Here is a 15705-nt window from a genome sequence, read left to right on the forward strand (position 1 = left end):
CTCGTGAGTCATGGCAAGTCTTCAACACTTCCAGTTGTAAGGAAGGGATGGGAATCAGTACTTGAGTTCCATGAAAGTAATATTCAGTTTCCTTGGTAAAATGATGGGTCAAAGCAATACTTTCACATAACTCTTTATTAAGATTTGTAGCTGTTTGTAATTCTTGAAGGAAATCAGTCAGAACTGCAATGAATTGAGCATTGGGAAACATCTTTTCGGAGCAGAAAGTGGATGTCGGAGAATCCTTACGGGATAAGGCATCTGCCCTCAAATTATGTTTCCCAGGCCAGAAGGTGAACTCAATCCGATAGGGCAGAAAGAAATAAGCCCATCGGGCCTGTCTACTGTTAGTGGTATAAGCGTTCTGAAGAACTTTGAGATTTTGGTGATCCGTGGGCACCCTTACTGGATAAGGAGATCCCAAAAGTAGATGTCTCCATTCTTCGAAAGCACGCTTAATAGCCATCAGTTCTTTCTCGAGAACAGAGTAGTTCAGTTCCGCCGGATTGAAAGTCTTGGATAAGTATGCTACAGGTCGTTCATCCCCCTGTTCTGACAGTTGTAAGAGAACAGCTCCTAAAGCATTTTAAGAAGCATCTGTTTCAACAATGAATTGTTTGGATTGATCTGGGGTGATCAAGATGGTTTCGGAAGTAAACATTTTCTTCAACATGTCGAATGCCTTCTGAGCTGATTCATTCCAGGAAAATGAGACACCTTTCTTGAGAAGTCGAGTAATCGGAAGAATGATTTCTGAGAAACATGAAATAAATTTCCTATAAAAATGTGCGAATCCCAAAAACCTCTGGATGTCTTTTATCCCAGTAGGAACGGCCCAGTCCAATACAGCTGATACCTTTCTAGGATCCATAGACTTTCCCTGAGATGATAACACGAACCCCAGATAAGTTACTTGTTCCTGGTGGAATTCACACTTCGACACTTTACATTAAAGGCGGTTTGCTTGAAGGCGTTCCAATACAGTGTTCACATGTTGAATGTGATCTCCCGGGTTGGTGGAATAAACAAGGATATCATCAAGATACATGAAAACAAATCGGAATAATATGTCAGTAAATAGATGGTCCATGAACCTCTGGAAGACCGCTGGAGCATTTACCAAGCCAAATGGCATGACATGGTATTCATAATGTCCAAATGGTGTACGAAAGGCGGTTTTCCATTCGTCTCCGGGAGCAATGCGTATGAGATGGTATGCACCTCGGAACTGACTTTTCACGTTGAGAAAGAACATACATACGACCAAACGGAATAGGTTGGTCTGGAAGTAAGTCTATGTGACAATCATCCTTTCTATGAGGAGGCAGAGTAGGGAATTCGGGGTCTTCAAATACCGATCGGTATCGCAAATGACATTGAGGAATCTCTAGTTGATTTATGGAGGATACAGCGGGATGCAGTGTCTCTTCAGAAGGAATGCGGGTCCCCACCGACTCTTGAGAAAGACAATGGTGGACGCAATATTCTGACCCCAGAAAGAGGGTCCCAGTAGACCAATTTATGAACGGGTTGTGAAGTCTTAACCAAGGGAGCCCCAGGATGATAGGGTAATGGGCAGTCCTAATGACATCGAAGACTAGGGTTTCCTTATGATTTGCCAGCATGCACGTAAGCGGGACGGTCTGTTCGTTAATAGGCCAAGAGCTTAAAGGACTACCATCCACTCCCTGAATGGGAGTGACAACAGTCTTTGGCACTTGAGGAATTCCGTGTTTCTTTGCCCAATCATTATCCACAAAGTTTCCAGCCGCTCCGCAGTCAATCAAAGCAGGGATTCCCGGTATAATGTTCTCAGATAGTATCAGAGACAAAGATACTACCACCATGGACTGGTTAATAGCAGAATTGTCGAGTGACATACTTGTCTGATATGGGGAAGAGTGCTTCTGTGCGCTTACCGGTCTTCCCCCAACGGTAAGGCTTTGAAGTTTCCTGACTTCTGGTTCGGAGAACAGCATGGAGGGACTAAGTGGCAATCTTTCAGAACATGAGAGGAGGACCCACAATACATACACAGCTTTAAGGACCTTCTCCTCTCCATTTCAGTAGCAGATATCGGTCCTCGGACGGTCCCGATCTGCATGGGTTCTTCGGTTTGCGAATGAGCCTTTTGGATCGCTGGGGTATACTCAGACTGAGATCGAGTTCCTTTGCTCTTTTTTTTCTCATATGTCCGTTCATGCATACGGTAATCGATTTGCATGGTTAGTGTGATCATATCCACCAAGTTAGCTGGGCGAGGGACCTTAGAGACCTCATCCTTGAGTTCATCTGTAAGGCCTCTCTGAAAAAGAGTAAGAAGACCTTCATCGGGCCAGCCCAGTTCGGATGATAGTTGTTTGAATTGCGTAATGTACCACAGTAAATCTCTACTGCCTTGTTTTAGATCGAGAAGCCTTTCCTGAGTGGCTACCGAAATTTCCTTCCTACCAAACATAGTTTTGAGACTGTTGCTGAAATCGGAGTAGGAATCAAGGATAGCATTGTTGGAGGTAACTAGAGGGGTTGCCCATGCAAATTGTATTGGTATGGTGCTCAGAGAGAAAAAAATAATGTAAAACAAAAACACATCTCAAAGAAAACTAGTGAACACAAGTTTCAGCAGCATTTTTGAGTTTAGAAATTACTTTTTTCCTTTGAAGGTGTAAAACGCACATTTGAACAATAATGTGTCCAGCATGTAGAATGCCTGCTTTCAACAGCGACCACACCCCTCCCCGCCACAGTGATGTTAATGGCCCATTGATTTCTGTTGTGTCCCTTTCAGGACATAAAAAACAAACGGGGTGAGCAAACAGAGCCATGAAATGCGCGAGTGATGGCTGAGGAAAGGATCCCTGCTTAGATTAGATAACAAGCGCCACGATGCCCCCGGGCTGACGTACGCTCTACAAATCTGAATAAAATAAAATAAATAGAAAATTAGGTCACCGAGCCCCTAGCTTCCCTCTGCAAAGCTAGAGGGCTTGATAAAGCCTGTTCATGGCTGAGGCAGGCCAGGCCCCGAGATCCCGCCAGACATCTGATGCGGGATCTCGGACCCGCCCGGCGCTGTCCCATGGAACAGAGGAGTGACGAGGCAGAGAGACAGCTAAAGGAGGGGGGATCGGTGTTGTACGATATCTAGCTGCCCCACGGCAGATTGCTGGAGAGCCCAGCAATCTGCTGTGGGGGAGCTGGATATCATACAACACTGGCAATGCGTGCTTCCGTTGCTTCTCGCCTCTTCTTCCCCTATGGCCAAGCAAGGTGGGGGCACAGAGGGAGAGGGGTTCAGGGGGAACCAGCATTGCAGTGATCCAGCCCCCCCCACTCACCTTTCCCCACGCGTTAGTCTTCGTGGGTCCAAAGGGGGAGAGGGAAGCAGAGGGGCCGACAAAGGCATGAAACGCTTGTTTCTCGGCACTCCGTCCAACTGTGGTGTGGCGGTCTGAGTCGAGAAGCGGCATCCCTTACCAGGCAATAAGCCGCTGGCTTCACCAGCAGGAAGCAACAACGCAGCGTGGACACGCGATCCAAATTCAGGAAAGAGAACGTCCAGGCTGCATTTATTTCCTGCGCCCTCATCACGTTGCACTGACTGAGCATGTATTTTCTCTTTTCTCACTGTCCTGGATCACACGCCCACAGATTGAAGACCTTTGCCTACAGTAGGGCTATTTTTTAGGGCTAAATACTCATGGTTATCTTGCTGGCAAGACTACATAGGAGTTTGCATTTTCACTGTATACTAGCAAAGCAACATGCAGGCACCTAGTCAGTGAGACAACGCAGGTAAATCAAGGAAGTCACGGGGAAATTAAGGAAGTTGGTCCTATACAGAAATAAAGAAATATGGGGGGCGGGGGGCTCAAGAGACATCTTGTGGTACAGACTCTGGCCGGTACAGCTCAATGCACTGCCTGGCAGCACTGAGCGGTAAAGTCAGGCACATCTCCCTGCAATGTTCAGAACCCCTCACATCGTAAAGGCAGTAAAGTTACAGAAATCATACCAAGGGAACCGCATGCCGTCGTAGTGAGCTCATTGCTGTTATAACAGTGAAAGTCGTGTTGCACAGATAACGGCAGTACTGGTCATTGGGCCGGCTCTCCTCAGATCCGAGATCCGGCACCAGATGTGTAGCCAGATCGCGGGATCCGGCAGTCAGTCGCCGCAAACCCAAACCCATGCTCTGCGCTGGGTTACTTGGAAAAAAAAGAAAGAAAAGAAAGCGCCTGCGGCGGCACAGCTCATTGCTGCCATGAGCGGTCTGATGGCTCCGCCCCCCTACGTGTACACAGCAGGACTTCGATACAGGTCACAGCTGCAGGAAAAGCAAACTGTAACTTTCTCTGGTGACCACGTGCAGGGTGCACAGGGTCACCAGAGGAAGTTACAGTCCTCATCCACGACCCAGTTTATTTATGCAATGTTTGTCGAATACATGGACGCGGATTATTCATTTATTTATGCAATGTTTATGCACTGTTTGTCGGATACTTGTACTGTATACTTATTTTAAAAAATAAATATACAGGTAGCCGTCAAACATTACATGAATAAATAAATACCCCTATTATCATTGAAACTATCCCACACGATGCAGTCACCCAACTGCTTTCAGAGGGGAGCTGCAGGACCTGTACCGGGTGTGGTTCAAGTAAAAGAAAACGTTGCTTATGGCGAACAGAAATCAGCAGGTTTTAAGAATGAGGTTGCAGGACAATCCCTCGGTTTAAACCAGGATTTCCCCACAGATTATCTGCTCTTTCACCATTAGCTAGAGTAATTGCTCCTTTTAATGATTCTTTAACAGTCTGCTTAAAATAATCATCTGTATGAGCTCGGATCACAGTGTAGACTAACATTGCTGTTGGTAGTTTAGGTGCACAGAATGATGGTACGGTTTGCTCCCTTGTACAAGTGCGGGTCAGTTTGGGCCATAAAATTGTCTCGGGCACCAATGAAAAAGTGGCCCATAGTTGTAAACGGCAATTCATTCCTTTTCTGACCATGTTTGAATAGTACCCAAGGGTGGAGTTTTTTTTTATAAAATGGCATGCAAATTGTGCATTTTAAAGAATATTTACTCAGCAATACTGGTAAAATTCGCATAGTGAAGTAACTCATCGCCAGTACCATGGAAGTGGTTTAAAGTGGAATTGATATATAATTTGAAAAAGAAGCAGCATGAAAGAAATTGCACCGTTTTAAACTATTATTTTGGACATTTCCTTTGATCGGAGGTCAACTGCCAGCTCCACCTGCCCAAACCCCGCCTCTTTGGGCACCGCCGCTTCAACTCTGCCCCCACCCTGGCCCTTGTGGGACCCCCCACCAAATGTTTTCAATTTCCACCACTGGATAAGGGTGAAAATGGTGGCAGCCGAATCTGCCCTGAAATTACCTTAGCGTGTTTGGTACGGTCATAAACCACTTCTGTTTGGGGGTGGGTGGAGCCGAGGATGGGGATACCAGCCAAGAAGACACACAAAGATCCGCTGTTGGTGCAACTAAAATCAAAATAGGAAAAACAAACCCATCAGTGTTTTGTTCTCCCCCGTTCCCCTCCCTTGCCGTGCTCTGAAACACCTGTGTACGAGCTTGATGTAAATAAAAATATCATTATCATCATTAAATATACCTGGTACTTTTCCGAGATGAATAAGCGCATTATAAATGTGCAATAAAAAATAAATACCTGCCCGTTCACAGCATTGTGCGCTCCTGCCTCTGCGATCCTCTTCCTAAGCACGTAGACGTCCCACGTGAAAACGTCACGACGATGTAACAGATACAGGTCATTAAGCCGTAAAGGCATTTCAGAAAGTATTGGTAAACTTTAAAACAAACACACAATGCTAGCGGGTCTCGTAGGACTTTAAATGTGTGATTGATAATGAAAGCAATACAAGGCCTCCGTTTAGCCTTTTCTTCCACACATTGCAAAGGGGTACATGAACAATCCCCTCCCCGGGGAATGCCAAATCGCCCCCCCCAACCCCGTGCAGGAGAAATAAATAACTGAACAGTTATGCTGGAAATTCGTACCCATATGCATCTGTCTGCATAAAACACATATCCCATCTGCTGCACATACCAAATCCTCCAACTCCCTCCGTCCCCCTCCAGCGGGGAGGAGAACTGTTCGCTGGTACAGTGGAAGTCTCATTAGGAAAGGAGGAACGCACTGTGTCCATGCCCATCCCCACTCCATAAAACACAAGTCGCACATCTGCATGAGAAAACCCCAAAACAAACTGAATCCACCTGTACTTTAAGTAAATCTCAACCCCCAAAATACACAATACCCCCTCCCCAATATTGCCTCACGCCTGTGATTCACGTTACATATCCCACAAATAAACTGAAATAACGAAAAAAAACAGAATCCGCCTATACTTTAAGTAACTCTCACCCCTGATGCACATTATAAACCACCAAAATATACAGAAATACCCCCTCCCCAATACTAACAATCAACATGAGATAATTTAAAGACTTACCAGAAACCAAATAACAAGCAACTATACGAAATGTGCTTTGCAACGGAGGAATTGCTCTCGCAACGCCTTGTCTTCCAGCCAGCGTTGCCAGGTCGGAAGGAAAAAAATAAGCTGAATGCCCTTCCAAAACAAGCCCAAAACAAGATGACTCCCATCCAAATAAGCTGAATAAATAAGCGTACACCTAAAATGTTGTGGAAAGGTCTCAAAAGTAAGAAACATAACACAACAAGAAAAACCTACATAGACAGAACACTGACATAGTTAGAACAACAATATTTTATTGAATGGAGACTAGAAGTCCCAGATTGCAAAATAATGTTGGCCTGAAATATATTTTCTTTTTACACTACTGTGCACTACTGTATTTAATCATTTTGAGATTGGTTAATAAACGTTGTGTAGCAACATAACTTGGCTAATGAATGGGTATCATAAGCATCTGGCTGGCTATGTTCAATGCAGAACAATCCATTTTGGCAGTAGAGCAGGCAGTGTTTGGGTATAGGGCGTTCGCCGTCTCTGGGTTGCGACTGGACAGGAACCTGTGGCAAACAGCTGTTTGAAAAATTGGTAATCCTGGCTGCTGATCGCAAAGTATATGATCGGAAATTGTATCTATGTAGAAATTGATCACCATAGACAGCTAAATGGGGCATAACAAGTTTAAAACTTGGTTTTAATTGGTTGCCCACAGGATTCACTTGGGTCTCCACTACTGCTTGTTAAGAAAACATCTATTGGTTTTACATATTACTAATTAAGCCCAACCTGGCTTTGGTCATGTTTGCAACATCTGCCCATTGTAGTGGGGACGATGGACGACCGGCACTTGTTCTACAGATTAACAATTTCAGATGGAAGTGTGCATATCGTGGGGGGTGAACAGGGTAACCAACAATATGAACAGTATTGGAAGAATTTTAAATACATTGTAACATTGGAAGCTGAAAAGAAACAATGCCGTCCTGAATACATCTCTCTGAGAAGATGTTGTACATAGATTCCAATGATCCTCTAACCCAGTGTTGCAAAAATAAAAAAATTAAAATAAATAAAGGATTTCAGTGGATAATGCAACAGCACTAGGGATATCACCTGAATAATATTGCTATAGAGTGACATTTGCTAAACTAAAACAATCCCTTCTTTACATGTCAGTGCGTCTGTCAGCATGACAAAACTTTTAAAGGTAGCTTTCTTTTTGCATATGTTTAGGCATTTGGCATTGATGGCCCACCTGGGGGGCAGGTTACAGTCTCATCAGTGCCAAACGGCTAAGCATATGCAAAATACACGGAGTACCCCGGAAGCATGACAAAGGAGCAATTGCATAGCTTAAAGTGCTGCCAGCAGCCCAGTGCTGGACGCTGTTCGACATGTAATGGGCTTAACTACAATGTAAACAAGCCCAATTACACCGCACAGGCGGTCAAACAAGCGGACAAAAACTGCGACAAGCGACCTCCAACTATCATAATCGACTTTGGCTAAAAACAAGTCCAAAGTCGCTTATAATAAGCGAACCTGGCAACTCTGGGTTCCAGCTCATGCAAAAATTATGATGACGTAAACGTTGAAACCCACATGATAAAGCGGACGTTCAAACTCACGTGACGCAGAGCAGCCCACGTGATGAATCGGACGTTGAAACCCACGTAATGCAGAGAAGCCCACGTGATGAAGTGGACGTTTAAACCCACGTGATGCAGAACAGCCCACGTGATGAAGTGGAGGCGGAGTGTTGCTATTGTCCGTTTCTGGAATTGGAACTAGAAAACTACCCTATACGAAACGCTCAAGTCCCGTTTCCACGCAGCATCAGGTGAGTGCATGCGATCCAACTCTTTTAGTGAGTTTTATATGCATTTCTTTTACCATCCATCAACTTAGACGTTCTTTTCCCTTTGTTGTTATATTGTTAAGAGGAGACGTTTTGCAACCTCTAGGAATGTACCTGTACGTTGAAGATGTAATTCCCTCTGTTGCACTTATCACTTGTTGAAATTAAATATTGTAAGTAAGTGATTTTGTAAACGTCTGGTTTTGAAATTACACGGGGCAGCCTGTTGTTGGCATAGACACAGTAGCTGCTCCGAAGCTCATTTACGGTACGGTTCAGGCTCTGCAATGCCTGCAGAGGCAGTAACTGCTGTGCAGCTACTACACAGACCCTGTGTATATATATATATATTATAGTACCTGCACAGGCTAAGGCTCGCAGACGCAGTAACTGCTGTGCAGCTGCTACACAGACCGTGCTCTGGTGTAAGTGACTACATATCTAATAATACCTGCACAGGCTGTGTAGCAGCTGCACAGCAGTTACTGCGTCTGTGAGCATTAGCCTGTGCAGGTATTATTAGATATGTAGTCACTTATACCAGAGCACGGTCTGTGTAGTAGCTGCACAGCAGGCTAATGCTCGCAGATATGATATGGCATTTGTAACGCGCCTATACACAGGTGTTTCAAGGCGCGACGAGGCAGGGAGGGGAGGAACAAGGGGAGACAGACAACGATCCTACTAGGCCAGGTGTCATTCAGATCGCGCACGTGCAGGGGTGGGGGAGGGGGAAAAGTGCAAGGGGAAGGGGAGGGGGGGGGGAAGTGCAGTACAAGGTAAGTGGCGTAAAGTAATAAATAAATAGGGCCAGCTGGTGGCAAGTGCAAGGTAAGTGCAGAACAAGTGCTGGGAAAGGGGGGGGGGGCTGTAGGGATACAGAGACAGTCCCGCAGTGCAGAGGGGTTCCAGGGCATCAGTGCAAGTGGAGAGTGGCTGGGCCCAGGACCGAGGCCGTTAAGAGTGGTCCAGTTGCAGAATCAGTGCAGTTTCAGTGAAGAATATTAGCTGTTCAGCAGGGGAGAGGGAGAGAGAAAACCGAAGCAAAGAGGAAGGTTTTGAGGTGCTTCTGGAACCGGAGATGGTTCTCCTCAAGTTTCAGGGAGGCAGGAAGGCTGTTCCAGAGGGAGGCCCCTGCCGCGGAGAGAGATCTACCCCCAGCTCGTTGCTTCGAGAAGCGGCTGACCCTGAGGGAGTTGGAGGCGGATGAGCGAAGGGCTCGGGAAGGAAGATATTTGGGAAGAGAGAGTTGAAGGTATTTAGGACCCTGGCCCCAAAAGGCCTTGTGGACAATGCAGAGGGTTTTGAACTTTATCCTCGCAGCCACTGGGAGCCAGTGTAGAGATTTCAGTCCTGGAGAGATACGGTCCCTGGGCTTGAGGCCAAGGACAAGTCTCGCAGTTCTGTTCTGGATGAGTTGTGGAGGCAGGCAGATTAAGATAGAGGCTAGATAGATAAGGAGAGGAAGGGAAGAATACCTCTGAGGAGGTGCAGCTGGTAGTGTGACTTCTTAGCGACGTCAGAAATATGAGGAGAGAAGGAGTGTGGAGTCGAAGATGACCCCAAGGTTTTTTGCCTTGCAGGGAGGGGGCCAAGGGAGGCAGGCCAGAGAGCTGCAGGGAAGGAGGGAGTGGGTGTACCGATGAGTAGAATCTCAGTCTTACTGGCATTAAGGCAGAGGTCATTGGCGGCACACCATTCCTGGATAGCAGACAGACAGTCAGAGATGAGGGAAGGAGAGGGGGAGACTGAGGGTAGCCTGAAAATGAGCTGGGTATCGTCCGCATAGCACTGGAAATTAGGGCAGAGAGCGGCGATGCGGTGGGCAAGGAGTGCCAGATACTGGTTGAACAGCCAGGGAGAGAGATTAGATCCCTGGGGGACACCACAGGTGGAGAAAAAGATGTCGGAGAGGAAGGACCAGTAACTGCTATGCAGCTACTACACAAACCATGCACTGGTGTAAGTGACTACATATATAATACCTGCGCAGTAACTTCTGTGCAGCTACTATACAGACCCTGTACATATAATAATAATAATTTGGCACTTTTATATAGCGCTACGAACCCTCGGGTATCTGAGCGCTGCTTATTATTACCCACGGTGTGTGGTGCTCATTTATCGACCTCGGAAGGATGAAAGGCTGAGTTTGGCCCCGCCGGGATTCGAACCTGCGTTAGCAGGCTCTGCACTTATGTCAAAGCGAGCGCTCTACTCGCTGTGCCACTTGACTTGTCATATATAATGGTACCAGCGCCGGCTAATGCTCGCAGACGCAGTAACTGCTGTGCAGCTACTACACAGCTCCAGTATAGCGCGAAACGCGTTGTTTGCAGGCTGCTTAACTTAGGCGTCCTGCTGTTCTGTCCTCTATGTGCTGCTTTGTGCTGTGCATTTGTTTTTTGCACAATGCATTTGTTTTTTTTATTTCTGTATTAACATTAAAAGACATCAGTAATTGTTTCACTGTGTCTCGGGTGTTTCTTCCGACTTCCTACTGAACCTGGCATTTGTTTCTTTGTCCCTGCGGGAGTGCGATTCATTTTTTCTTCCCTTTCTGCTATATATATATATATATATATATATATATATATATACACCTGTGCCAGATAATGCTCACAGACACAGTAACTATTGTGCGGCTACTACATAGACTGTGTTCTGGTGTAAGTGACTACATATCTAATAATACCTGTGCAGGATAATGCCCACAGAGGCAGCAACTGCTGCGCAGCTACTAAACACATCCTGCTCTGTTGTAAGTGACTACATATATAATACCTGCGCAGGCTACTGCCCGATAAAAGGCAGTAACTGCTGTGCAGCTACTACACAGACCATGCTCTGGTGTAAGTGACTTTCACGAAGTGTTTGTTTAGGGGTGATGGAGTTCTTTCTATGAATTCTTTGCCGATTCTTGTGGCGTAATAGTGTTTATATTTTTTTTGTGTTTTGAGGATTGTTGCTTTGTACAGTTTGAGTTGTCTTTGGTATTTAATTTAGTCTTGTCTGGTGGATTCTCTCCATTTGGTGTTTTCTCAGTTCTTCTGTGAACCATTTTGCTGCCAGTTTTTTTTGGTGCTGTTGCTTTGAATGTTTTAGCTGGTGCTAATTGGTCAATGGCCTTGGTGATCCAATTGTTGAGTGTGTATCAGTGGGATCTCTTTCACCTAGATTGTCGTGGTGGGTTGATAGCATGGCGGCCTCGTCCGCTAGTTTTGTTGCAAAGTTGGGGTTGTAAGAAGATGTCTGTAGATCAGTAGGAGTACTATGTTGGATTGGTCGTTGAGTTCTATCTTGATTAGGAGGGATTCATAGTCTTCCGCGTTGGTTGTGATGATTCGAGATGCTCAGGTGTGTTTTGTGTGTATAATTGCGTTTCCACCTCCTCTTCGGTTTTCTCTGTTGACGTGTATTAATTTATAATTGTCAGATATTGCTTCGTTAGCGATGGCTTTATAGTTGTCTGATAGCCAGGTTTCTGTAAGGAAGAGCACGTCTGTGCCTCCTTCGCTTAGGTCATTGGTTTCTGTTGAGTGTTTTGTCATGGATCTAATGTTGAGGAGGCTGCAGTGTAGTTTGCTGGATTTCCCTTTTGTGTTGTTGTTAGTATTGCTTGTTCTGACCAGTGTGGTGTTGGTTGGGTTTCCATTCCAGGTGGGTTTTTCCCGGTTGAGTCTTTTGGGTGGGATGGTTCTTTGTTGGTTAGTTTGTAGAGAAGACCGATCAGGTTCATGGCAGAGTTGGTTTGTTTCCGGTTGGTAAATGGGGTCGCTACCCCTCTGTTGTTTCAGTCTTGGTGATATAGGGGGGTGTAGAGTGAGTGTGATGGTTTCCAATGTGTTCCTTGTTCTGGCTGGGGTATTGTCCATGGTGGAGACCGGGTTGGGATGGTTTATTAGTTGTCATCCGTTTGGTGTCCTGGTTGGGTCTGTATTCGTGAAGCTTGTTGGCTGTCGGTTCATTGTTGCTGTGCTGTTTTTGTTTACCACGTTGTCGTATGTGGACAGGTAGCGAGCATTGTAGTTTGTCTTTGCTCTGTTATTTGTATGTCTCCTTGGACCATCTCAGATGTTTGTCGAGTTTTTTTGGGGTTGTGGGATCATGCTGGTCCGTGACTTCGCAAGTGGTTTGGGATTTCTTATTATTTCTATTGTCTTTTCAGGTTTCTTTGTCTTTCTTGTGGCGAGGCATGATTCGTGGGTTGTGTTCCTTAGTGGGCATCCTCTTTCGATTGGTGTTTTTCATGGTCTTTTGGGTTTAGTCTTTGCTGTTTGTGGATTGTTGTTGCTTGTATTTGGTAGGTTGTGGGTAGTTGATGGCATTTAGTGGTTTTATTGCTTTTTTTTTTTTTTATTATTATTTTTTTTATCCTTTTCTTTTGTTTTATTTTTTTTCATCCTCGGGGTACTTTTCGTTATGGTTGTTGGATTTTGCGCAAAGCAAACATGAATATTGTGAGGAGTGCATGTGAATACTGGCATATATTGGTGCAGTCATGCTAGGGAGTATTCTCGTTTCTGTGCTAATTCCCTTCAACCTTAGAGACCCCCAGCTCTTTTGCTGGACTGTAGGACTTTTACATTTTAACCTTGGCGTGAGACCCTTTTCCCACTGCATCTTGTGTTTTGACCTTTGGATTATGTGTTTTGGGAGTCTTGACAAACTCCATATGCATCTACTTTTTGTATGGTGACACACATCAACTTAATGTACCCTTTCTTGTGTGAACTGCTGTTCCCAAGAATACTAAAGTGAAAATGACTTTACTTACCTTTTCTCTTTGTGGGTCCAGCGCACACCATCGTATGTGGAGTGCTGGGGGGTTACCTAGTAGCCCCTTATCCTACATTCCCATGTAACATTTGTATGTTGCCCTCCCTACTTTTAAATGACTAGGGCAGTGGTTTAATTTTTCCTACCATTGTGTTTTTCTACCGCAGGATGAACCCTCAGCTGCAGTATAGCACCCAGGGGTGACCATTTTATCAACACGGCCCCTGTCCTCTTTTTTTTTTTTTTTTTTTTTTTTGTTGTTGCCATTTTCTGTTTGTGAGGTCTTTCTTGGGTTTTACTATGTGCGTCAAACAGATTGAAGCCCTTTGTTTGTCTTGCCATTGCTGCACTTCAGCCCTGAGTCCTGCCTCTGGCTCCAGTGTGTCTGGAAGGACAAGATGTGAGGGAGGGTCCCGAAACTCCCCTGTCCATTGTCTCTAGGAATGCCTAAATGCAACCAGTCCTGAAAGGCTGGCTGGCTGTCCTTTCAGGACAGCGACCCTGATGTGTGATTGACAGCCTAGGCTGTGCATGAATGGGAGAAACCTGCTTAAGTCGAGGGTTTTGGGACTAGAGGCAGAGTCGACCACCGGGAGAAACACCCAACGAAGAAACCATGAACAAAGCTTGCTGCATTCTCCTGGACCTTTGAATTGCCTGGTGAAGCCCTGCTGCTGTGCTGAAACTCCCTTTTCAGACAGAAGCTCTGGAATGGACTTCTCCCCTTGGGTTAGTGGGACCAACTAACCTAGAGACGAACTCCACTGGACCATCTTCCCTGTCTGGCTGTACTTCTTCATTGCTGTAAGAACCAAGTGCCAGGGGTCGAGTAATCCGCAGTAGAGTGAAACGTGTGAAATCCGGCTAGAAGCTCCAGGAGTCTCCTAAGGACCATCCAGAAGCAGGACGACCAGAGCTAGAGTCCCCTCACCAGACCCAAGGAGTGAAGGAAGCCAACCGGTACCAGAGATCCGCAACAGTGCTGTTTACTAAGTGCTGAAACCCGCAAAGTGCCGCTGAACCAAAAAGAGCCCGTAGCCGCCAACGACCTCCGAAGTACCACTGCATGAGCCCTACAGATGTCCTCCCTCTTGTCACCACGACTAAGGCTCAGGAATACGGGGTCTGCTATACCCTTTTTCCTTCCTTAAACCTTTCTGCAACCTCAGAATCTGCAAGCGTGATATATAAATGCCATTTCTGTCCTTGTGATTGAAGTCGCCCCATGGTGTAGCAATTGTGTATGAAGCATATCCAAAGATTATCCACTAACTTGCTCTGGTCCTGAAAAGTAATTTAAAAGTATATTTACGTTGAATAGCCTTTCTAAAGAACGCTTATTAAAAAAATTGTTAGTTAAATAAATATTTATAACTGAAACCTTGAGTGTAAGTGTTACTTGGCTACTTGTATTTACAGATTTCATTTGTACAGCACAGTTTATCCCTCTTGAGATAGGCCTGGCTGCTCAATCACACTACCAACCTGTGTAGTTCAGACCTATACCAAAAGGTGGGCTTACCTAATACCAAGCAGATAAGTGTTGTGTAGTCTCACACAGTGGGACAACGCCAATTCTTGCCTAACAAGTCAGCATGGAAATGTATTGATTGTGAGGGTGCTGGGTTCCTGCTTTTGACTGGGATGGCAAAGGATTCTCACCCAGGGGGTGCATGCTATGTTTAGGCCTCTGCCTTCTACTTTGGCCAAACATAGTCTCAAGCTTTACATTTGCCACAGTGGGGGATCATTCAGCATAAGTGCAACTAAGCAAAAGCAGAATGACTATCTGTATTGGTCCGCATATCATCCTACAAACTCTGATGTTTTAAAGTAATCAGTAAGTCATCCCCAAATCATCAAGAACAAACCTGTTTCATGGCAATGCTCTTGAAGTAATGAGCAGGTCATCCCAGAATAATCCCCAAATCGTCCGGGACAAACGTGCAATCTCTTGAAGTGATCAGTAGGTCATCCTAAAATCATCAGGAACAAAGTTTTCTAAAATGGGGATAATGTTAGCATATTCATTAAGTCACCCTAAGCCCATCCCCAAATCATCCACCATTCTGAGATTTTTGCTGATGACTTTAACAGCCTGATGACGTCTGATGTGGGAATGACTTCTAGTGTAGTTCGATGATCATCAGATGACCCTAGGATGGTCTCTAAAGTCATCCTTTTAGACCAGGGCTAAACGAGGACTTCAGCATGGGGGCAATGCAGTACCTGTTATAGACGCAGGCATTCAGCTCTTTCCTCTGTACCTATGACATTACTGGAAAATGGGTTGAGACTAGCGTGCCTGTCCCGATCTCCCTCTGGTTATGCATCTGAGAGCTCGAAGATATTTGAGCCGTTGCCTTTCTCCTATCAACCGTCCTTGCCGAAAAGTCTGATATTTAACCCCCTTCCTTGTTTTAATGATGGGATTCAAGACTCTTTGCTTGCCTTGCACGCTTTGAAATTGTCCCTTACCTTGCTCATTAAACTGTACAAAATAATGTAAAGAGGACATTAAGGCTCAGGCAAGTTCCCTTAACTCTATTATGGCAAAACTGAGCTTATAGTGGT

At 45.3% G+C, this 15705-nt stretch overlaps 1 protein-coding gene across 2 annotated transcripts in view; it reads left to right on the forward strand.

Annotated features, from left to right (window-relative positions):
- Positions 1 to 8179: 8179 nt before the first annotated feature.
- The window catches only part of STK40 (serine/threonine kinase 40), an 856346-nt gene continuing 848820 nt past the window's right edge, over positions 8180 to 15705 (forward strand). The window contains exon 1 of one of the 2 annotated variants that reach the window (XM_069622689.1): positions 8180 to 8334. In XM_069622689.1, the coding sequence (XP_069478790.1) occupies positions 8216 to 8334 (119 nt within the window). In that variant the 5' untranslated portion in view covers positions 8180 to 8215. The remainder of the gene's footprint in view (positions 8335 to 15705) is intronic. The other variant, XM_069622690.1, reaches the window with a different exon arrangement.

The sequence above is a fragment of the Ambystoma mexicanum genome, chromosome 11 (assembly GCF_040938575.1).
Source record: "Ambystoma mexicanum isolate Mex_15411 chromosome 11, UKY_AmexF1_1, whole genome shotgun sequence".
Taxonomy (NCBI): Eukaryota; Metazoa; Chordata; class Amphibia; order Caudata; family Ambystomatidae; genus Ambystoma; species Ambystoma mexicanum.